Source organism: Sphaerodactylus townsendi, linkage group LG08 (genome assembly GCF_021028975.2).
Source record: "Sphaerodactylus townsendi isolate TG3544 linkage group LG08, MPM_Stown_v2.3, whole genome shotgun sequence".
In the NCBI taxonomy this organism is placed as follows: Eukaryota; Metazoa; Chordata; class Lepidosauria; order Squamata; family Sphaerodactylidae; genus Sphaerodactylus; species Sphaerodactylus townsendi.
This window is the reverse complement of record NC_059432.1, coordinates 28832321-28856215: the sequence shown is the minus strand read 5'-3', so window position 1 is coordinate 28856215 and position 23895 is coordinate 28832321. Positions and strand designations below refer to the sequence as shown.

Genomic DNA, 23895 nt, shown 5'->3' with positions numbered 1-23895 from the left:
TCAGCCACCCGGAGCACAGGCACCAGGCCTGCCAGCCGAGTCCTTCCTGCTCGCCGCAGGGCGTTGTGCCCAGCGGCCCAGGCTACCTAGATGTGTGTGTGTGTGTGGGGGGTGATTTTCCGCCCCCCCCCCCCTGATCAACTCTGTGCGCATGTGCCCACAGAGAGGGCTGTGAGTGCCACCTCTGGCACTCGTGCCATAGGTTCACCATCACTGCACTAGGGAAACAGATTTGAGTGTGAATTTCATTTCCTCATTACATGATGTGGTTGTGGATCTTGTTCTGCTGGAATTAGGAACCATTTCAGTAACTATCTTGGCTTGTCTCCAGTGTGGTGTAGGGGTTAAGAGCAGGTGGATTCTAATCTGGAGAACCAGGTTTGGTTCCCCACTCCTCCCTATGCATGGAGGACTCTTCTCGGGTGAACTAGATTTGTTTCCCCACTCCTACATTCCTGGTGGGTGACCTTGGGCTAGTCACAGTTTGTTTAGAACTCTTTCAGCTCTACCTACCTCGCAAGGTGACTGTTGTGAGGAAGGAAAGAAAGAAAATGAGTTTGTAAGCCTCTTTCCTTTCAGGAGAGAAAAGGTGGGATATAAATTCAAATTCCTCCTCTTTTTCCCCTTCTTCTTCCCCATCAGTTCTCCCCTTCACTCTTGTTGTACAGTTGCTCTCTTAAATTGGGTATTTTTGTTGCAAAAGCTAAGAACATCCTATAGAGCGCCAACATTTAGAAGCCAAACTAAATAGTAGTAGGGCCATAATTTTTCTCTGAATAGTATGAGTATTCTCTGAATAGTATGGTCATAGTTTTTCTCTGAATGACTGTCACCTTTCCGGCTAGCTACGCTGCATGCATGACAGGTGAGATGTGTATGGGTTGTTAAGCTTCCTGCATTGCGACACCCTTTTGCCAGGAAGATCACTCTTGCTCAACTTTCCCCTTCTCTGAACCAAGTGAAGACTACTTGGGAAGCCCACACCAAGTAAAGTCTAGCGGTGATAGGGGTATAGGTAACCAATAGCAGTATAGCTCTGATGTGTCATTTCCTGCTGTCCATTGTTGAATGTGTTCTTGAAAATGGCTTGAGCACCTCTTAAGGACAATTCAGTCAAATACACAATGGTTTTCATAGTGTTTTGGGGGAACCCCCCCTCCCCCCCATAATAGGGTTTTGTATCTCAATGTCAGCAAAATGCTTTTGAGTTTGTAGTATGATTTTAAATGAAAGCAGGTCCTTTTGGAATCTGGGTGGGCGGAAACGTGCATGTCGGAGGGCTGAGCAACTAGATGCTTCAGGCCACGCTTGCTTCCTTGGAGCTTGCTTCTTTCCCCTCCATTTTTCAAGGCAGAAATGAAAGAGCGTTTGAAATAACACAGTCCATAGCAACAGAGCTTCCTGCAGGGCGCCTCTGCACAGGATGGAGGTTAATTATCCTTTGTTCGCTTCTTCTCACGCAAAAGATTGAAAACATGCATCTTCCCTGTTTTCTAGAAGATTCGCTGACTTGGATTTTGGTGAGTTTCCACAGGCAGGGAATTCCATAGCGGAGCAAAAATATCTCTCTAGGGCTGGTGGTTCTTTTTTGGTGCATAAATTGTAAAACTGAGAGGCCAGGCCTGGTTGATCGATCATGGGGTCGGATGCATGTGTTCTGAATGAAAGATCCAGAATTAAAAAATGAACACAAAGGAAGAGTTCCCCAAATACTTGCCGCTGCACTCAAATGTAAAGTCATCATCTCAAGGTTATGAAAACTTCCAGAAGGGATTTTTATAATTGAGAACACTTGTTAATTCAGAGTAAGACTTGGTATAAATATTCTATTAGGGAATTTCACCCACTGCCGAGATGACATAACACGATGCTTGTTTTCTCTCAATTAGTTAAGCAAATATATTTTCATTGGTATATGAATCCTTGCTGTGCTTGAAGCTGTAGTCTCCTGAGGGGCGGGAGGCTACATCTTTCCCCCCCCCCCCCCCCCACTCTGCTCCCAGAGATATTTCCTTGCTGTTTGCAGAAAGTGTGCTGCCTGTGGTGATATGTGACACTAATAAGGAGTGTGTGGCTTCTAGTATTATGGTTAACCTTGAATCGTCTATTTCTGGCGTTGGGGCACTTCATCAAGAGTTCAATGAGCGGCCCCATTATAGTAATCCTCGTCAACAGCAGGGAGCCCCTCGCCTTTGTGCCTGAGAATAAATTAGGTTGGCAAGTTTTTCTACATCACGTTGAAATTGCTTCTTAGGGAAAACCCATCTTTTAACTAAACTGCAGGATGCTCTCTCTATTTGTGCTTTGTCCAGTGAATTTCTTAGGATTAATTATCACTGATCAATCTAATTTCAGATTCTAATTTTGAGCCATTTCTGTGTGAGGATTTGTGCTGTCTGACCTGGAGATAACTGCTTCGAAAGCAAATACCTCCCATTGGAGTGAAGTAATTTTACTTGTAAGTAACAATAACGATATATGCACAAATGTGCAATGAAATATACAAAACGAGCAATAAAGCAAGGCTAGTCACAATCTATGTCCTACGACCTACGTCCTTCTTGCAAACGTCCTACGTTTACTATTGTTATTACATTGAGAGTCTTGATCTCTATTCTACTTAGCAGCCTTGAAGTTTCTTTACGAGGTCGGCACTTATCTAGATTCCGACTAGCCTTGCTTTATTGCTCGTTTTGTATATTTCATTGCACGTTTGTGCATATATTGTTATTGTTACTTACAAGTAAAATTACTTCACTCCAATGCTTTAGAAGCAGTTGTTTCAGCCTGGTTGGTACATATTATCTCTTGTTCACCCTGTGGTTGTGTACCTTCCCCTTTTGCTCATTATGGTGACCTGGAGACAAAGCACAATGTGTGAACAAACTCTTGTGGTTCTTGAGAATGGAGTCACAATGCATCTTTCAGACAACTTTGAGTACTTCTCTGGTTGGCCAGATAACTGCCCTAAAATATTAACAGCTGGGAAGGAGTGCATACTTGGCATCTTGCGTAGTTCCAAAGGTTGCAGTGGCTGGTCTCTGGGGCTAAGATAGCACAGCAGTAAGAGACAGAGCTGAAAATCAGAACTTGCTTCTCCCATGAATTCCCTGGGTGGTCTTAGGCAAGCCAATATGTCTCAGTTCCTGCTTCCTCAAAACAGAGTTAATGGTATTGTCAAAGGCTTTCAGGGCTGTATGGCCATGTTCTAGCAGCATTCTCTCCTGACGTTTCGCCTGCATCTGTGGCTGGCATCTTCAGAGGATCTGAATGCTGCTAGAACACAGCCATACAGCCCGGAAACCACACAGCACCCCAGAGTTAATGGTGTTGGCCCATTTTATAGGCTGGTTGTAAGGAGTACAACAACTGTTGAACTGTTTGGTTACATAAATGGTAGTCTTATTTCAAGTCAGTTTTTACAATATCAGCAGTGGTAAATGTACTTCAGTATCCTGTTTGTTTTTCATACAAGATACACAATCAGGTATTCAAATTCAATTTGAAGCATTTCCATGATGAACAGCGAAGGCTGCTAGTTGGCTGCCAGGCTTTGAATTTTATAATGCCTTTTCCCAAAATCTTCAAAATACTACCCAAATCTTCCTAGTCATCTTGGCTGTAAGGTATGTTGTATTATTACCCTTGTATGAAGGCTGGATTGCTAAGGCTGAGGAGATCATGACTTGCCTTAATGCGGCAGAGTGAGCACATGGCAGATGAGATGAGAGCAGGGACCTTCGTCCTCGGACCACATTATTTTGCTCGTTGTGGTACAGTAGCTCTCTTAATTAACTTGAAGGTGGAGATTCATGTTCTTTGTAGTTAAAAAAAAATCCCTTGGACTTCTACAGCAATCCAGCCGGCAGGTAGTTGCACTAATTTAGCAGCTCAGGGAGACTAAGCATAGTTTTCTGAGCAGGGCTTGTGTTCAGAGCCTTTCATGCACCAGCAAAACAGACAAATTCGTGCCCTGCTGTGGCTTAACAAGGTGTTCTGGGAGGAAGAGGAGGAGGAGGAGCAGTCTGCCTTCAGAGAAGGTCACCTGGAAACGGTAGTAGGGAAGGAGAGCAAGTACAAATGTCATGTGCCAGAAGAGCTTCCTAAACAGCTGTGCTGTTGATGCTGAAGTGCGATACCAGATCGTTGCCAGCGGTGCATTTACAAGGTTCTTGCCTTCTGGCGCTTAGCCCGTCTAGAAGGAAAGCTTGTTATACTTGCCAGAATGGGATTTGTAGTTCTGTAAAGGAAATGGAGGTTTCGCAGTGATTTATGTTTCTTTTTCCGGGAGAACAGCTATTGTGTATTGTTTTGTGTTCCTCGTTTCGCTGGGAGTTTGAGGAGTGAACGTAGTCCAAGCTCAGTTATTTTCATTTATCGAAGACACAATGAGATGAGCACAATTCATCTTTTGCAGGGGTTGAAATGTTACAATTCTCAATTAAGGCTGAGAATGAGACAAATGGATGGAGGACCGGTCTGTTAATTGTGGCTGATCCTGGGGCCTTCTGTATGCCAAACTAGAGCTCCATAATGAGCCGCAGCTTCACCTTCCTGGGCATATATAAGCTTGCATCTGAGCCAGTCTTGTATTCTAGTTTCCAGAACTGCACTTTAGAAGGTATTTCTCCTTGCTTCAGCGTAGTGCTTGCTGCTGGATGTTTTCATAACTCCCTTGCCTCACCCTGCCATCATCCACAGGTTAATCTCTGATTTTCCTCAGTCCCTGTTTTATCTGTCCCAGGTCAATAGCAAGCACTTCAGGCAACTGTTATTTGTGTGCGCACACATGTACTCTTTGAACTGGGTATGGTGCTGTAATGCACAATACTGTAAGAGTAGCAATTGAATGGATAGTAAATGCTTTGGGCGTGGGGATCCTTTCCCTTTTAACGTGTGTGTGTGGGGGCGGGGGATTGAATGGGGAGCTCCAGTCCCAGTGTTACTGCAGTAGCTGAGCTGTTGCTTGGAAATACCACACAGCAGTTAGGGGCTGTGTTCCCTGGGCCATGCTCAGGCAAGCGTATTTTTCCCATCCTAGTATTACTGTATAATGCTATGAATTGCTATATCAGTGTTTCTCAACCTTCCTAATGCCGCAACCCTTTAACACAGTTCCTCATGTTGTGGTGACCCCCAACCCTAATGTTTATTCATTTTACAGATGGAGAACACTGATGCAGAGAGTCTTAGGAGACCCCTGTGAAAGTGTCGTTCGACCCCCAAAGGGGTCCCGACCCCCAGGTTGAGAACCACTGTGCTATATAATTCCAGGTCGTCCCACAGTAGCTGGCAATGGTGGTGTTAGGCCTCGACCCTTAAATCAATAAGCAGGCTCTGGAGTAGTATTTATTGGAAAGGTAATGTAGCACCCAGCTTGCAAGGAGCCAGTTCTGCCTGGCCTGGTTTTTGCACCCCTCTTTATCCAGAAACAATCCAACTTCCCTTCTGTTTTCCCAACGAATGTGAGAAAGAGTTACATTGGAGCCTAAGTGCGCCCCAAGGTCAGTGATGGATAGAGATAAAGGCACCTGGTCTCCTGCCCCCACGGAGCAATGGAAACATCCCACTTCCCATGGGAGTAGGACGGGTCAGGGACGAGCCAAGTTATCTACCAAGCATGTGAAGTAGTGAAAGGAAGAACAAGGAAAGAATGTTCCATTAACACAGTGGTTACATTGAGCAGACAGAATACGTATACGTCGTCAGGGTTGCATCTAAATCACTTAGATACAATCCCTGTCTATAGCTTTTGCAACCGTGGTCTCAGGTTAGGAATGCACCTCGATCAATTAGGTGCCGTCCCCGACAATCATGTATCTGAGTTATTTCAAGAAAACTTTCTGATCCACAGATGGTCACACTGGTAGCACGTAGTAAGCTGGCAGAGAACTAGTATTGTTACCTGGAAAGGATTCCTAATTGTTTCAAGCCCAGTTTTACAGACACAGGCTTGGATCAGCAGAGCATTTCTACAGACAGGACTATTGCCATTTGTGGAGAATGCTTCTCATCTTCTCCCCATGTTACTGCTCAGAAATGCCCCCTAGTGCTGTTCTGAAGGTGTTTCAGGCTGCATTAAGGGATGGGGGTTAAAGTTGCGCTCTACAGATGGAAATCCTTTCGTCTGCAGAAATGTTCTGTTAGATCCACGCCTACGTGTCTGAACTGATCTTAATATAAGTATTCTCCTTTCCTTTGTGGATGCTACCTCCTCAAGCTCTGCTAAGCATCCTCTGTTTGGCTGTCTCTTCTCTGTTTGAATATATGAGGTCGCCTTATACCCAGTGAGATAAGTTTGAATATATGAGGTCACCTTATACCCAGTGAGATAAGTGCCTCACATTAGGTCATTACTGCTAACTGGCAGAGGCTTTCCAGAGACTCTGGCATCACCTGTTATCTGAGATCTTTTAACAGTTGTGCCAGTCCTTGAAACTGACATTTCCCACTAAACCACGGCCTCTCCTTGAGAATGCTGCCCTACACAGTCACAGTCCTGGCATTCCTGTTCCCCCCACGCTGCCCCAAGCTGGCCACGTGGGGCTTCATCTCTTGCTCCTCACCACAAGGGAGAACCACAAGGGAGAACCTTGAGTAAATCTTAAAATCTGGCCTTTCTCCCGACAAACAGAACACTGACAAGACTGTGTGCAAAGTCTGCTTTAAAATATAGCAGCAGCGTCACTGTTTTCTATATTGGCTGTTCCTGGAATTGAAGTGTCTGAGAGTTCGGAAGGGGGTGTTGAAAAGCAAATGTATTGCTCACCGGTGACTCTGCTCTTCTTTATATTGGTTAGGTGTGTGAGAGTGTGTGTTTGTGAGAGAGGGGGGGATTACAATGTAGGCTACAGACTAATAGGCTGTATTGGTAGATGACCATGGGAAAATAAAAGTCTGCCCTGTATGGGGCAGAATCATTCAGAAGAACCGGACTTCAATCTGCCATACCAGTTGGAAGAATTCTATTGTGTGTGTGAATATCTATGTTGAATGCTTTAGTGACTCATCTTGAACTCAGAAAGCCTAATGGGTGTTTTATTATTAGAAGGAGCTATTCTGTCAGGTGTGGTAATTGTGCCATGGCAGCTTCTTCACCTAAAGCAGGAAAGCACTGCAAAGGAATTCCAAGAAGATTTTTTCCCATGCAATTTGCATTAGCTTTTGAACTTCTCTGCTCTTAAATGTGGCCTTGAATTTATTCGGTTAGGTTTTTATAGAGCAACGTGGGCACCCTCTGGCGGCTGACTTGATATCAAACTTCCCAAATGAGCTATTATGGTAACCTTGTAAGGAGATGAAATGTTTCTCACAGAATACCATATTTACTTGAAAGGAAGACAACCCTGAATATAAGATGAACGCCCTCCAAGAAGTTATACAAAAATGTTTTTAGTATTGGGCGTAACTGTAACTTGTATATGAATTTAAGATGACACCCTCCTCCCCATGGGATATCTGATTTTAAAAAACCCTAGTCTTGCATTTGAGTCCATAATGTCAGTACCTGTACTTAAGCAGACAATAAGCTATTCTAGAAGGGTTGATTCTTAACTATTGACTTTTGGGAATCAAAACTGAAAATTCAATTACTTCCCTTTGCCTCCTAATTTGTATCTTCCCTGTCCTTAAGAGTGCTGAATGTGCTGCTGATTGCCCCCCCACACACACACATGCGCGCACACGCACCCCTGGTAAGAAGTGTTGAATGGGCTTGCTGTTTTCTGGCTTATAAGAAAATTAAATCAAAATTCTACTGCAAGTCTCCTGACAGTACCTGTTTAAAGCCTTGGAGAAAACATTTTCACTTCCTCCCTATCTGTTAGAAGTAAACGCTTTCCTCATTGCCAAAGAGCATATAGCTGCAAGGCTGAAAAACAAAGCTACAGATTGATCACAGCATAACCAGTACGCAGTAGCTGCAAGCTGGCCATTGCATTCGCTGAAATTGCATTGATTTCACTAGCTCTAAAGTGCTTGCAACCGTTCTCGGAGTTTACAGCCAATATTTGTGCGTCCTGACTATTCTGCAGATGGCTGGCATTCGTTTTATCTGCATAGCTGCTCACGTTTGCATAAAGCCTCCTGGAAACTGGCTAATTTATTCTTGGGGTGGCTGTATTAGCAATCTCTCATGTAATAGCCAGGACGTATTTAAATCGATCTCCCAGTAAAACCTCACACGCTGTTGTTGTCATTGGCCCTCTGAAGATTCTAATCTTTGCGTATCTGGCACAAGCAAATAGGCACAAACACAACGCTGCCTCATTTAGCAATGGGCATAATAAGACTGATGCCTCATCTAGCAACGGGCACGGTTATCCAGCATCTCTTCTGCTCAAATGAATCCACCATCAGCAGGTTGAAGTATCTCAGCTACCGCCTACTTCATTTAATGGTTTGTCCGGTGGCGTTTGTTTCTGATCTTTTATTTATTTATTTATTTATTTATTTATTTATTTATTTATTAAACTTTTATACCGCCCCATCCTCTAGGGGCTCTGGGCGGTGTACAGCATAAAACATGGTAAAACAAGTCACTAAAATCTTTAAAACAGCGGTAACAAACATTAATAGTAATCCATAAAATAGCTTAAAACTCATAAAACAGCAAAAAACCATAATACATAATAAAAGGCGTCCGACCCCAATTTAAAACCTACCCCCATGAGGGGGGATGGCAGGACCCCTCAATATGAGGGGACCCTGATGTAACTGCCCTAGGGGCAGGGCAGTAAGGGGGCACCATATCAGCAGCTGGACACTCCAAAGGCCCGGTGGAACAACACAGTCTTACAGGCCCTGCGGAACTCACCCAGGTCCCGCAGGGCCCGGACAGCTGGAGGAAGGGTGTTCCACCAGGCCGGGGCCAGTGCCGTAAAGGTCCTGGCCCGCGTGGAGGCCAGCCGCATCATAGTTTAATTGCATGTGAGTTTAATTGCATTCACCTGGAATAATCAGGGAATATTTGTAACGTATCGTAACTACTATGCTTTGGCAGATGTTCTTTTTGCCTGGAGGAAGAGGAGGCTGAAATTAGGATGAACAAAGCCGGTGATTACAATTTGAAAACTCAACACTCGTTTGGAGTAATTAGCTGGGTGCAGACCTTCTGAGTCTTCTGAGCATCTAGCCATCGCGCTCGCACTACGCCTGCTTGGAACGTCCCATGCCTGATCTATCAGCCTCCTACCTCTTACTTGCTTTTGTACTGTTAATGATCACAGAAGAAGGAATCTCCTTTCTTCCGTTTTTGTTTTTAAACTGAGGCATCCCCCTTTTGCTTCTGTGTTGCCTCCCACTGTAAATGTATACCTAATTTCTGGCAGCTGGGGTTTCCTCTCAGTAATATTTCTTGCATTCTTTTCTTTTAGGAAATGGCATAGAGTTTTAGACAGCTTCATATTTTACTGTCCCACAAGGTGGCATTGTGAACAGTTCTATCACTCAGTCATACTGAGATGCCACACTGGAAGAGTCGGAGTGGTGCATTCTGATAGCTGAGTGTGCAATTTCTAAAGTGTATGTTTTATATCCGTGGAAAGTTGTGTTGGTTGAATATGATCATTTACAACGATTTACCCACTTTCTCCACAACTCAACCATTTATTGCAGTGTTTTCCCTCGTTCTATTTTGATTCACTCAAATAGTTCATTATACTTGCGTGGCTAACATCTTTCACTTCTCCAAAAGGCTTTTAAGCATACTTGTTGAAATCTTAACAGTTTCACCAAGTTCATCTAACTTACAACAAGTTTGGCATACGTTTATGGCCAAAATCTATGATTTGGAAACTTCTAGAACTATCCTTTAATTGTGAAAAACCTCTCAAGGCTTAGTGATCATGTCTTGATAGAAGCACGGCTTCTCACTTAGGCCCCTTCCACACATGCAGAATAATGCATTTTCAATCCACTTTCAATCCACTTTGCAGCAGGATTTTACTGTGAGGAATAGCAAAATCCACTTTCAAACAATTGTGAAAGTGCATTGAAAGTGCACTATTCTGCATGTGCGGAAGGGACCTTATTTGTTATACAATTGTTGCCTCTCCTGTAATACTTCAAAATCTCTGAGGTTCTTATTGTCACACCCTATTTTAAGAGTTACCCTTATTTATCGTTGCCTTTATTTCCTCCCTTGTGTATTAATTATGTAGTTAGTGTTTAATACATTCTCGCAGCTGTCTCTTGCCCTGGGTGATAAAAAAAATCACTGAATAGGCGCCAGACAAGGCTAACCTGCCTTGTGCTGCTCAGTGACACACAAGGGAATGAAAGTTCTTGCTAGCTGATGAATTTTATACTTGCAACCATGTGCAATTTTTATATTCATAAAGAAACTTAATCTGAAAGTCTGTTTTACTTGACTGGGGGTGATGAGTTCTTTTTATTTAATTTTTTTTATTAAGCTTTGCTAAATTACATGAAGAAACCAATATCTGAAAGACATTTAAAAAGGGGGGGAGGGGGAAACTCACCAAGTATAATCACAATTTCCTCTGTACCAAGTATAATCACAATTAAATAGGTTTACCTTTTGCTCCATATTTACAATCCCAATAAGAATTAATTGATATCATTTAAACAGTTCACACTTTTCTCTCTTATATCCTTTTCCGTGATCTTCTACTCCTCAGAATTACAAGTCAATTCAATTTTTTTCTGTTTTACACAAAAAGCCCATCAGGGGTTTCCAATTATCTGGAAATTTAGATAAGTTCTTTTCTCTAATCAAAGAAGTCAGTTTTGACATTTCTGCCAGTTCTAACAGTTTCACAGGCCAATCTTCCATTTTTGCTCATATAATATTCTCACTGCTGATACCGCATATGAAAACAACATTCCATTTCCCCACCAAAACTATCCATAAAACCCCAAAATACCCTTCCGGTTTAATTTGTATATGCCAGGGGTGTCCAGCTGTGGTACTCCAGATGTTCATGGACTATGATTCCCAACAGTCCCTGCCAGCATGGCCAATTGGTCTTGCTGGCAGGGACTGATAGGAATTGTAGTCCATGAACATCTGGGGCACCACAGTTGGACACCCCTGGTATATGCCTTTAAAATCTTATGGATTATTGTATGAATTTGTATCCAGAATGTTTAGCTTCCTTACAAGTGCACCATATTTGATAAAATGAGCCCTCATGATGTTCACATTTCCAACACTGATTCAAAACATTTTTATACATTTTTGTTAATTTAGCAAAGGGAGCCATTATAACTGCCTCTGCCGTCTATTCCCTGTCCTCTGCTTATCAAATTTGTCCTTAACACAGAAAATACAGCTTTAATAAACCTCCCCTTTTAAAATAGTTGCTTCTCAGTAAATATCTTATATCATCTGAAGTAAAAATTGTAGGAAAAGAAGTAGTAGTCTTCACTCCCAAAGCTGCAGTTTTAAAAGTGTTGAGTTAGATCCCATTGAAAAAATCAGTGCATATAAAGGGGGCATTTCTCCCTTCCTATAGCAACCTTCCAACTCCCTACATGCTTAAGGTTGCTAACCTGCATGTGGAACCCGAAGATTTCCTTGAATTGCAATTGATCTCCACACTACAAAGTAATTTCCTATTAAGAAAATGGCTGCTTTGGAAGGTGTACTCTATGGAAACATACTGCACTAAAATCCCTCCCCTCCCCAAACCCTGCTCACGCCAGGTCCAAATCCCTCTCCCATGTTGGCAACCACTCCCCTCCATTTCCTCCAGAACTAGCATTTCAGTGTGCATTTTGTTCTGCTTCTATACCTTTTTCAGCAATAAAGATGACAGGTGATTTGAGAATTCATCAGCCATTTTTTTTGGACCATCTTTGTTCTAGAATGCACCGTTTGGGGCCTGGGGCCTACCTAGTTCTGTCCCCAAGGCACTTGAACCCAAACGGAGCATTCTGAAACAAAGTTGGTCCAGGAAATGGCAGATGAATGCTCAAATCTCCTGTCATCTTTATGTTGAAAAAGGTGAAGAGTGGGTAGAGTTGTGTTTCTATGCATGGTATTTAGACAGGAATCATTTGTTTGTACTTACTTCATTGTTGGACTTCTGTTCACAGTAAACTCCAGTTTATAAACCATAACTTATTTAAACTCTGGTTGAAAGTGTTGCCTGTACGCAGGCTGCCTAAGAAACTGAGTTCATTGGTGGGTGATGAATCTGAGTTCTAAACTGCAGACTCTCCCTGCCTTGTTAAAGTATGAGTGTATGTTTTTGTGATGATGACTGAATGCAGATATCCCAAGCAGCTTCATCCCTCTTAGCTTCCTGCATGCAGAGAGGGAAGTACAGGCCGATGACATCCCTCGTTGCTTCACGTACACTGAGCTACAGATGTTTGCGAACTTCCTTCTCCCTGTCTCTCTTCACTATTCAACAAGCTGAGAACGCTTCAGATTTTAAAGATATTCAAATGGCAAGGTGAGGCTTTAAAAGATCTATTTTGTCCCTGTCAAAAAATCTAGAAATTCAATCAAATAACAAGACGGAAAGGAAAGGGTGAGGGAGGGTGACTGGCAATCTTTTGTGAACAGTGAGGAGAGGATGCTTCGCTTGCTTTCTTGTTCTCCTCAGAACTATTGCAGCCATACAACAGCACACGCCTGCTGCATCCATAATAAAGCTTGTGGAAGCATCCAGGGATTCCTCTTGGGGGCGGGAAGGACGCAGGCAGTAGAGTCTACCACTGAATTGTGATAATACACTTCTGGTGGGTTAACTAGGGGCTTGTGCAGCAAGCTGGTTAAACAAACCACAGTTTGTTATGAATACAGACTGTAATTTGTAGTTGAAGGCTGCACTGTTTTGTAATGATCTTCGCTCAGTCCAAAGGAGCCCCGCATGAAAAGTCAAACCTATTACTAGATGCTGAGTTTTTTTAAATGGAATTCCTGGAAATTGAGAAGTGCAGAGCAGAGGTGAAGCAACATACCTGTTTGGGAATAATGGTATTGCTGAGATGTAATTTATTGCTAAATTTTTAGAGAGGGAGTCTTTTTTTCTTTTGCTTTTTTGCTGATTTGTGTGCATTTGGACTAGGAAAGCTGTGCATAATGATCCATTTCTATATATTAGCAAAATTAGGCTTCTTTGAGACATTTTGGAAGGGCAAGTACAGCAGGACTACCGCATCCTATGTACCCAGAAAGGATATTCTATTTAAAGAAATATGGTACACATTTTCTCCCATCAGAGAGAAAATGTCAGAGAGGATCCATGTCTGCACAAGCATGCACAGAAGAACTATACGCACAAACAGGGAAACGGGCGTTTACAGCAATGCCCTGTCTCCGTTTTGCTTTATCTCCTCGTATCCACTCCGAAGGTTTTTTAAAAAGGGCTGCATACACATCATGCATCATGCATAGCCCACTGCTTCCTGATAGGAGGAAAAGCTCAATGTCACTATCAGCAGCGGGAGAAACAAAACCAGATTCACCCCCACAATTCCCCACTGCTGCACATTCAGCACGCATTCTTTCAAAAGATCTACTTTCTTCCACGTTCTGAAATAACGCGCGCTGAGGGATGGGAGGAGCGGCAGAAACGGGGCGAATGTGCTTTCGGCGCTGGTGTAGTGGGTAATGCTGCAGGAAACCGGGATATTTGAAGTGCCGAACACGCATCTAATGGTGAGTGGGGAATCAACCTGAGTGTACACAAAATGAGCCTCATGTGCACATTCTAGAATATATCCCAGATTTCCTAACAACTCATAGAGGTTTTACAGCAAATACTCATGATAGCATTTGTATATGGAGTTCTCTGACTTAAAGTGCTGATTTGATATGCCACATGTATAATTAAATTAAGGAAAACAATCCAAACTACATGGGTGACTGTCCTTAAAAATATTATTCTGAGCTATTGGGCTAGGATGGAGTTTAATGGCATAGACCAGAGCAGACGGCTGAAGGTCAGTTTGAAAGGGAGCTAAACACAACTTCTCTGTTTTTAAAAGCATTCCCTGTTGGTGGTAAATGTTCCCTGTGGAATCTTCCTAACCAGCAACAGTTTTGTATAGTGAATTTCACATATTTGACACAGAGAAAACTCAAGTTGGAAAGTTCCTCCGAGACCGAACACCATTGAATAGGCGCTTTTCTCTTTATGAGCTCCATTGATGCACTGTCATTCCCCCTCATTTGCTTGCCCATTTGTGGGGCAGTTGGGTCCATTGTGCTCCCTTTGAAACTGGCTTGGCAAAGACAGCCAAGTGCCACTCTGTCTTGGTTGGAAGAATGAACACTACAAGCTTGGACACAAAGCATTTGTGTTCTAATGTACTACTTGGCTTTATCTCTTGTTGCAAGAGGAAGAATTTATGTTCTCTTAAGTGGAAAGCTGTGCGGTGCTCCTATTTAACCTCTGGCATGGGTCCTATGGAACCTCCATGGTCACTTCACTCCTTCCCTTTATCGTCTTTAAAAATGTATTTTAAAGCCTCATTAAAAAGAATAGTGGAGAAGCCTAATGGTTACTCTTGGCCCACCTGTGCTGTTCTGCGGGTTTGCCTGTTAGTGAACCCATGAAATGTTGTGAGAATGTCAAGAAGTTGTAATAGCAGAGGAACTGAGTTGGTTCATATCTTACCTCTGCCTGCCTACACTGGCCAAGGGGAAGCAAGTGTTTCTCAACCTTGAATGTAAGGAGGTAAAAATGTTGACCTGCCTTACTGGGATTGTAAGATAAAGCGCTGAATCTTCTGCTCCGTCCATTTCTATCCCCTCCTTACTGCTATTCCCTCTCATAGTAGCCCCCCCACAATACTGCCCTGAGGTTCCCTCAGGAATACCACTGGGTGCAATGTGGGGATCTATAGTGGAAGGAGGGCATGGAAGGCCCCACCTATGTTTGCTGCCAAAGTGTCTTTGTAACAGCAAGAATAGACTGTAAGATCTAACGTGTTTTATTGGAACCAGTTGAAAGATGCCAGAGGCTCATTCCGCACATGCAGAATAATGCATTTTCAAACTGCTTTCAGTGCTCTTTGAAGCTGTGCGGAATAGCAAAATCCACTTGCAAACAGTTGTGAAAGTGGTTTGAAAACGCATTATTTCGCGTGTGCGGAAGGGGCCGGAGATTTTAGAAAGGGACTGGGATTAAATGAGTTTAGGCATAGGAGGCACACCTCTTGATATTGTGCAGCCCCAGTCTCAGTTCATCACTAGCCACTTCCTAGGCAGCTGTTTTTAATTCTGCTGCAACATATCCGCTGTCTGACCATGTGGTGGTCCTGTTTCAGAGTCACTGGTAGAAAACCAGGACATTCCAGTGAACTTGCATGATTGGAAACCCTCGCATTTTGGGTTTTAACTTGACATATCCAGCTTTGTACTTTAGGAAAAGATGGATATCTATAGGGAAGGGCAGCAAAATTTGCAGAACTCCTGATCCATGATAGCTTTGAATTATTTCTTTGGTCTTGTGATTTGTATGAAGTCTGGATACAACAGCCATATTTCTAAAATTATCTCTAAAACTATGTATTTCCTCTAAATTCTCAAGAATCGTATGCAGCCTCTTAGACCTTTAAATGTCCTGGTTGTAATGAAAAGCAAAAAGAGCCAGATGTTAAAGTATTAGACCAGGACCTAGGAAAACCAGGTTCAAATCCCCACATGGCCCATGAAAGCTTGCTGGGTAACCTTGGACTGCTCACATTTTCAGCCCTTACTAGTATTTGGCTGGGAGACCTCTGAGGAATGCCAAGGCTGTGACGCGGAGTCAGGCAATGGCAAACCACTTCTGAATGTTGGCTGCCTTGAAAACTCTATGGGGTTGCCCCTAAGACAGCTGTGACTTGATGGCAAAAAAAGAGTGAAAAGCCAAGACTTCAACTTTTGGATCTGAATGATAGAATTTGCTGCTTAATTTGCATAGATGAACCATATGGTTTTTGTCCGTACATTCTGTGCTTGATTTTGAACTATGTTGACTCCATTACGTCATATCCCGGGACATACTGTAGCCTTTCCATCTGCTTATTAAACAAAACTCTGAACAGAAACCCTTCGTAGGGATCAACAGCCGGCATTTCCGTAAAAATACAAAAGCAATGAAAGCTGTACAATATCAGTATTAAAAAATATCAAAATCACATTTAATATCACATTTAAAGAGTTTAAAAACTGAAAGAGGCTACCTTCTGTCTTGGCTTTTGATGGGGGAGTGTCCTAGAAGGAATGAAATTCCAAAGCAAGAGAAACATTGGAGCGTCTTGCTCTCACTAACTTGTATGGCATCAGTAGAGAAATCTCTGCCCCACAGGAACTGTACCCTTTCTATGGGACAGAGTGCCAGTGTATAATCAGCCTGTGAGTCATAGAATCACAGAATTGGAAGAGACCACAAGGGCCATCCGGTCCAACTTCCTGCCTTACAGGAACACACAATCAAAGCACTCTTGACAGATGGCCATCTAGTCTCTATTTAAAAACCTCTGAAGAAGGAGACTCCACCACTCTCCGAGGAAGCATATTCCACTGTTGAAAGGAAGTTATTCTTAATGTTTGGGTGGAATCTTTTTTTCTCGTAGTTTGAATCCATTACTCCATGTCATAGTCTCTGAAGCAGCAGAAAACAAGCTTGCTCCCTCTTCAACATGACATCCCTTCAAATATTTAAACATATCTATCATGTCACCACTTAACCTTCTCTTCTCCAGACAAAACATACCCAGCTCCTTCATAGGACATGGATTTCAGTCCTTTTTACCATTTTGGTCACTATCATCTGGATGTGCTCTAGAATCCTGTGGTACCCCACTAATCACTGTCCTCTAGAATGAAGATGAGCCATTGGTTTAGCACACTTCTGGTTCAGTCGGTCAACCAATTACAAATGCACCTAACAGTAGCATTGTCTAGCCCACATTTGACAAGCTTTTTTGCAATAATATCATCAGGGACCTTGTCAAAGGACTTGCTGAAATCAAAGCATGCTACATCCACAAAGTCAGTGGTGCAGAAATTTTTCTGCAGAAACTTCTTTAACTGTAATGTACATTATTATAGAGGCTTTACTATTTCATCTTGGGCATATGCTAATTTACATAGGGATGGTTTAAAGGACACTGGCAGCCATTTCCAGGAACTTGGTATTTCCCTGGTGTTCGGTGAAGTGCCTGAATTTATTAGTACTCTCAAGTCTGTCGCATACTGTAGCTGTTGGAGGCTGATGAGGGACCGGCAAGAAGAAAATGGTGCGTGGGTGTTCTTAATTCAATTTTGAAGTAGCACATGACCCACTTTCTTGATTCTTCAACTTTAAATTTGTTTAAAATCCCTATTTTTCTGTTGGGAAATAAAGAGCTGGATTGACGCAATCTCATTATGAAATGACTAACTTGTTTTTTTCCCATTATCTCATGATCTCTCAAATTCAGACATCTTATTGATCATCTCCACCGTCTGCCATATTTTAATAGCAAGGATCTGGGAGGGAGGAACACATTCTTTGTGACTGCTGCTTCAATATTTTGTGCACATCTTACAATCTGAGTTGAATACAGCAGTCGGTCTCCAAATGTTTGCTTAAAAATGATCATATTATAACTGAGCAGGAGTGATGCCCATATTTATATCTTATGCTGGCTTTTTACTAACTCGTGTATACAACAGAAAATGTTTACGATAAACTTCAGTCTATACGCACAAAGATACAAATACTTGTGAGATATTCTCTCAAAAGGTTTCACTTTTATTTTTACTGCTTTCCTCTCCCTCGTCACGTATAGATCCATGTACAGATCCATTCCATTCCAAAAAATGTTGAACTTCTTGAAACGTAGCATTTAAGAGTTAAGGGGTTAATTCTACCTACATACATTTGCAAAGGAACAATGGGATAGAGGTCTTTTTCGCAACTCTGTGTGTTTATTTTCTAACATTTTTACTGTGAAGAAGAGGCATGCTATCTCTGCAGACACAAATTCACAATTTTAAGAACTGCAAAACCAAGCACGTGTGATAATAACTAGATGGAAGGACTTCCCAAAATGATCTTACTGTAACCTCTAGAAGAACATGACATGGTGAATGGATTAATGGGATTCATTTACAAAAAAAATTAAACATTGCACATACAGTCTGATGCTACATAATTAAAAATTAATGGTTATTTCATGATGAATAACCTTTGGACTATAATGTATCTTGTATTGAAAACTATTGAAATTATCTTTAGACTAGCAGTAAAGCCTGTTGTGCTGAACAATACAACAGGCTCTAGACAGTTGTTGGTGGCGGGAGCAGCAGTGAGGCAGTTTGAATCTGGAATGTTGTAAGATTGCTGGCAAGCTGTTGAGGAAAGGGTGTTTGTGTTGTAATGAAGAAACAACTCTATCTTTGCCCAACAATTGGTCCAAGAAGAATCAAGCCACAGCAGGGTTTGTGGAGGGGAAAGTTTGTGCGTGGGGAACTTTTAAAAGCGTTGGGCAGAGAGGAAGACCGTAGGCATTCCAATCCCTGTGCATGACTCAGAGGACTTGGGTGTAAATGCGTCCTGCATGGTGATTGTTGGGGGTTTGCTGTTGCAGCATTCTAAAAGACAATTATAGATTAGGATTGTTTTCCCTCAAAAGGTTTTTTTAAAAAATCTGATTTAAATAAAAAATCTGATTTAACTTTTTTTAAAATTCCTTTTTAAAAAAAATCCATCCATGTGATTTTTATCCACCCAGTTTGGAGTGTTTTTCTGAATTCCTTGTTTCCCATCCTATGCTAAAGCTCATCCCAGGTCCCTAAGGGAGAAGGTTTATAGAGCATCTCCTCAGTGTAGCTGTCTGACACTGCTCTGCAGCAACAACTTCAAGGTTATAGAAAGGGTAAATGAGTGTGACCATTCCTTTATTTTCCAGCAGAGGTCAACCCTGCTAGATGGGTTGTTGCTTGGACTTTGGTCAGGCCAGAAGTATTGCTTTGAGGAGTTGCCATGCATATGCATGCTTACCTCCAGTACCATTGTTGTATGCCCCAAGTCTTGGATAACCTAGTGTTTAGATCAAGAGTCATAGCTCTTATGTGTACATGTGAGGAAGACTGCCTGAAGATTGGAACATGAATGAGACTAGTGTTGAGGTATCAAATTCCAAATGTTAGAGCTTGTAATTATTTAATGTATGTGCTGAAGAAAAACTGTGTATTTCTGTTGGTTTTTTTAATACCTCATCACCAATGGAAGTGCAGCTTCAGTACTGCATCTATATCCCAGTTCTAAAATTGACCATTATACTATATTGCCCTTCTCCTGGGGACGTAGGAAGTCTCTGTTGGGTTGTTCCCCGTGCTCTGCTATCAGGAAACAGGATCTTGAAAACTGTTTACTTCCTGTGTGACCCCTCCTCCGTGTTAGGTCCCCAGTTTAGTTCCTGTCTCTGATAGGAGAGCAATACCTCATCACCAATGGAAGTGCAGCTTCCGTACTGTACCTATATCCCAGTTCTAAAATTGACCATTATACTATATTGCCCTTTCATATAAGCATAATGCAAACCCAGCATTCAGAAAGATCTTAGCTGAAAGACAGGAATGCTTAATTTTCTTCTCCAAAGTTGGCATCAGGGATTGTATTTTCATAGCAAAGGGAAGGCGGCCCATGCCAAGCACCTGGGCCCTGGCTTCACAGCTTATGGATAAACAAGTTCAGTTTCCATTATCATCAATCCTTCGCACTATAAGTTTGCTGGATTTGCAAGGGAAAGGAATGCAGCCCAGTTCATCACCTGGTGGGGATCAAAAATAAATCAACCGAGCAGAGACCAGGAGGGCTATTTGTTGTGAATTCCGCAGTTCTAAAGGCAAAACCAATTTTATGGTTCCTCCTTTATTGCTTTAGCAGCTCTGGGGTTTTTTTTTGGGGGGGGGGGTTTACTGGAGAGAAATTAAAGAATTTTCAGGCTTATGCAAGGAGCATTTTATGATCAATATTGTCTAGAAAAAACTATCAGCTCCCTATCATCATTTAGTAGGGCAGAGCAGGTGAGTATATGACTCTCTGTAGTTTCATGCACTCGTTAACTAGTTTGGAACTGCAAGAATAATGTTTAATGGTTTGCTTTGGGTGGGTGAATTCCAGAAAGGCAAGAAGAAGAGATTTCTGCATTTGCCTGAACATTTTTCTTTTTCTCTTGACTTGCATTATAGAGCTCTCACATTTTGAACCTGTCTTTGAATCTGTCTTGCATTACAGAGCTCTCACATTTTCAATCTGTCTTTCCATGCCAAACTGCATGGCATTTGGGAGCTCTTAAGAAAGAGTAAAAACAGAGCTGATTATATTCAGCAAACTACGGTGAAATCCAGCGGTTCTCAACCTTCCTAATGCCGCGACCCTTTAATACAGTTCCTCATGTTTTGGTGACCCCCAACCCTAACATTTATCCATTTTACAGATGGAGAACACTGATGCAGAGAGTCTTAGGCGACCCCTGTGAAAGGGTCATTCGACCCCCCAAAGGGGTCCCGAACCACTGGTGTAATTCTTAATGCAGCTAAACTCTTGACTTAAACTGGACTTAGAAGGGTATAATTGGAGACCTGCATGACTCACTGGAGGGGGGTGCAGGGGAGGATTCTGTCCTTTTGCTTCTCCTGCACTGTGACCCTTTACTTTCCCCTTATCCCAGCTTCTCTTTCTCTTGCCAGCCTGTTTGTTTGTTTGTTTGTTAATGTTTTATACCGCCCCGCCCCTTTTGGACTCGGAGCGGTTTCCAGTAAGACAATACATATACAATTGTATAATAAATGCAATAAAACGATAACTACTCACTACATTTACCTAAACCAAGATGGTGAAAACATCCGACTTCCTGAGCCCAGATGGATCGTAAAAAGGAAGAGAGGAATAAAATAAAACCTGACTCTTAATAAAGGGAGTGACCAGGAAGAAGGAGTGGGGAGGCCAATGATGGTAACTGTTACTGCCTCAACTCTATGCCTGGTGGACCAGTTCCCTCTTTCAGCCCTGCAGAACTGCAGTAAATTCTTCAGGGCCCTGGTCTCAGTGGACAGAGTGTTCGTGGGGGCAGAGCTGAGAAAACCCTGACCCTGGTCGAGGCCAGATGGACTTAACTCGGGTCAGGAACCACAAGTAAATTTTCACTTGATGAATGGAGTCTCTGTTGGGGGAGGTAGCAGGAGAGATAATCCCGCAGGTACATTGGTACCCAGGCCATTTAGGGCTTTGAATGTCAGTACTAAAACCTTGAACTTGATCCAGTACTCCACCTGGAGCCAGTGTAGCTAGCAGGGCACAGGTTGAATATGTGACCTCCATGAGGCTCCGGAAAGGATCTCACTGCTGCATTCTGGATCAGCTGGAGTTTCCAGAGCAGGGCCAAGGGTAGCCCTGTGAAATAATCCAGCCTAGAGGTGACTGTCACATGGACTACTGCAGCCTCTCCCCACATCTTTCTCTTACTTTCCTCAGCAGTGGCATAGTGACAGTGGCAGCAGTGGCATAGTGGCTAAGAGTAGGTACACTCTGATCTGGAGGAACCGCGTTTGATTCCCTGCTCTGCCGCTTGAGCTGTGGAGGCTTATCTGGGGAATTCAGATTAGCCTGTGCACTCCCACACACGCCAGCTGGGTGACCTTGGGCTAGTCACAGTTCTTCTGAGCTCTCTCAGCCCCACCCACCTCACAGGGTGTTTGTTGTGAGCGGGGAAGGGAAAGGAGATTGTAAGCCCCTTTGAGTCTCCTATAGGAGAGAAAGGGGGGATATAAATCCAAACTCCTCCTCCTCCTCCTCCTCCTCCTCCTGCTGCTGCTGCTGCTGCTACTGCTGTTTAGGAATGCTTTGTGTGTTCCAGCTTCCCCACAGAAATCTTAGTGTTCTTGGAGATGATTATAGAAGAAGTCTAACAGTGCTAACTGCTTTGAAAGTTTCCTGCTGAATTTATGTGGTCATAAAAAAAATGTCCTAATGGGAATTTGAAATTAGAGGATGAACTAGATAGCTCACATCGTCTTTTTTATTGTATCTTAGAGCCCATGCAGAAGCACCATCCTCTGTGAAACATGAAATTCGAGCAGAACCTGCTGAGAAGGGGAAGAACAGAGAAGAACCGGTGAATGAAGAGTTTGACGACAGGCAGGCTGTAGAATCAAGTGACGAGGATTCTCAGTCAGAAGGGAAGAAGAAGAAACGCTCTGGATTTCGGGACCGTAAAGTATGTACCGTGATTGCTGTGGAGTATTCTTTGTTAAACTGCAGTATTTAAGCAGCAAGAAGATATACTTTTCAAGGTTGATATAGGTTTTAACAATGTAAGCTGTGTATATCCTTTGAAGTGTTGCTCTTGTCTCTTGCATATCCCTTCTCAAGATCCTTTTTAGTAAGACATTAGGAAACTGTCTTACTGAAGATGCGTCTTCGATTGTTTCCGCTGTCTTAGAGCAATGGTGGGGATCCAAAAGACGTGAACTGGTGACAGATGTATTCATCCATCCGCCCCTTTTTTCCTTGTGGCTCGCAGGGCTTTTTAAAACTAAAAATATGATCTATAAAACCTCTGTCATACATATGCGCACAAAATAGCTCAATACTCAAATACTATCACAAACAAAACAACCTAGCAGAGCTTTTTAAACACCCCCCCCCCCCCCCACACACACACATGCACAAAATATCTTTAGGGGGCTTCTTTAACTGAAAAGCTTGGAACCATTGTAGCAAAGGAATGGGCTCTGTAGGTTGCCACATGGGCAACCTTGGGTGGGGGAACTATCAAAAGGGCTGAATTGGTAGATGAGGGCACATAGATCTCACTATAACTAGAGTCTTGAATTCAGCTTGGAAACAAACTGGCAACCAACACAGTTGTTTTAAAATAGGAAAGAGATGTTTCTGTTGGACAGCTCCCGTAGTAACATTCTTCCCCATTCTGAACCAGTTGAGCTTTCAGTGTTGCCTTCAAGGATAGCCTCATGTATTACTGTGGCCAGGTCAGCTGACTAGAAAAATAGGGGGAATTGGTGAACGAAATGCAGCTGATAGTAGGCTCTTTTGGCTGCTATATCAACCTACTTTTCAAACTTCTTTTCAAACAGTACCTCCCGGCTCTTACCTTGATTTGCAAAAGCTGGCTCCCTTTTGTCCAGTTTTTACTTGAAGGGTAGTGCTTTCTTGTGCCATATCAGACAGTACTTTTGAAACTACTCGTAGGTTCAAGAGAAACTTGTTATGTTGGTGAGTGAGATGTCCTACTGTTGGAGGAGCACAAATTGAAAGCTGGTTTGAGTGTGCACAATTGATTTTTGTGGGTAGTCAATACATATGCTGTTGTCTAGGCAGGGAATGTTCTTGTTCGGGCAGTCTATGTAGCCTAATAAATTTATATGCAGAACAATCTTCTGTAAACCGTTTTATGATTGTCTGTATTAAAAAGGCAGGTGTGGGCAGATGAGTTCTGTTTAAGCTTTAGGGCTTGAAGACGGTCTTGTCTGGGTACCATTAAAAAAGGCAATTAAAAACAGCCTAGTAAATCAAGGCCGACACACGAGCCATGCTGGAATGAGAACTGGTGTAAAAGGAAACTAGAATATAATAGTTCTTTGTCAGATAAATCCTTGTGTATGGCTAGCTGAGGAGCAGACCATTTTTTTGCTGAACAATGCTCGAGCTCAATAGGAAGAGCGCAAGAATGGCAAAGTGATTAACAGAATGCACTTGTGGCTGAGGGTTTTTAATGATGAATAAAGTGAAATGTCAGTAATTATCAGGATTACTTTTTCCCAGTGCTTACGCCCATCCCACACAAGTTAATGAAATCAGGTATACACTTGTGTGAAATAATTTGTTTTTAAACTGAACTAGTGCATGAATGGGGGAAATAGAACCCTGTCCACTCCCTCACTTTCACCCTGTTTTAATTGAACAGTCTGAATAAATC

General features: G+C 42.6%; 1 protein-coding gene across 4 annotated transcripts in view; it reads left to right on the top strand.

Annotated features, from left to right (window-relative positions):
• MICU1 (mitochondrial calcium uptake 1) overlaps positions 1–23895 on the top strand; it is a 150078-nt gene that overhangs the window by 22702 nt on the left and 103481 nt on the right. For all 4 annotated transcript variants that reach the window (XM_048505390.1, XM_048505389.1, XM_048505388.1 and 1 more), the window contains exon 3: positions 21990–22173. In XM_048505390.1, coding sequence (XP_048361347.1) covers positions 21990–22173 — 184 coding nt within the window. The remainder of the gene's footprint in view (positions 1–21989; positions 22174–23895) is intronic.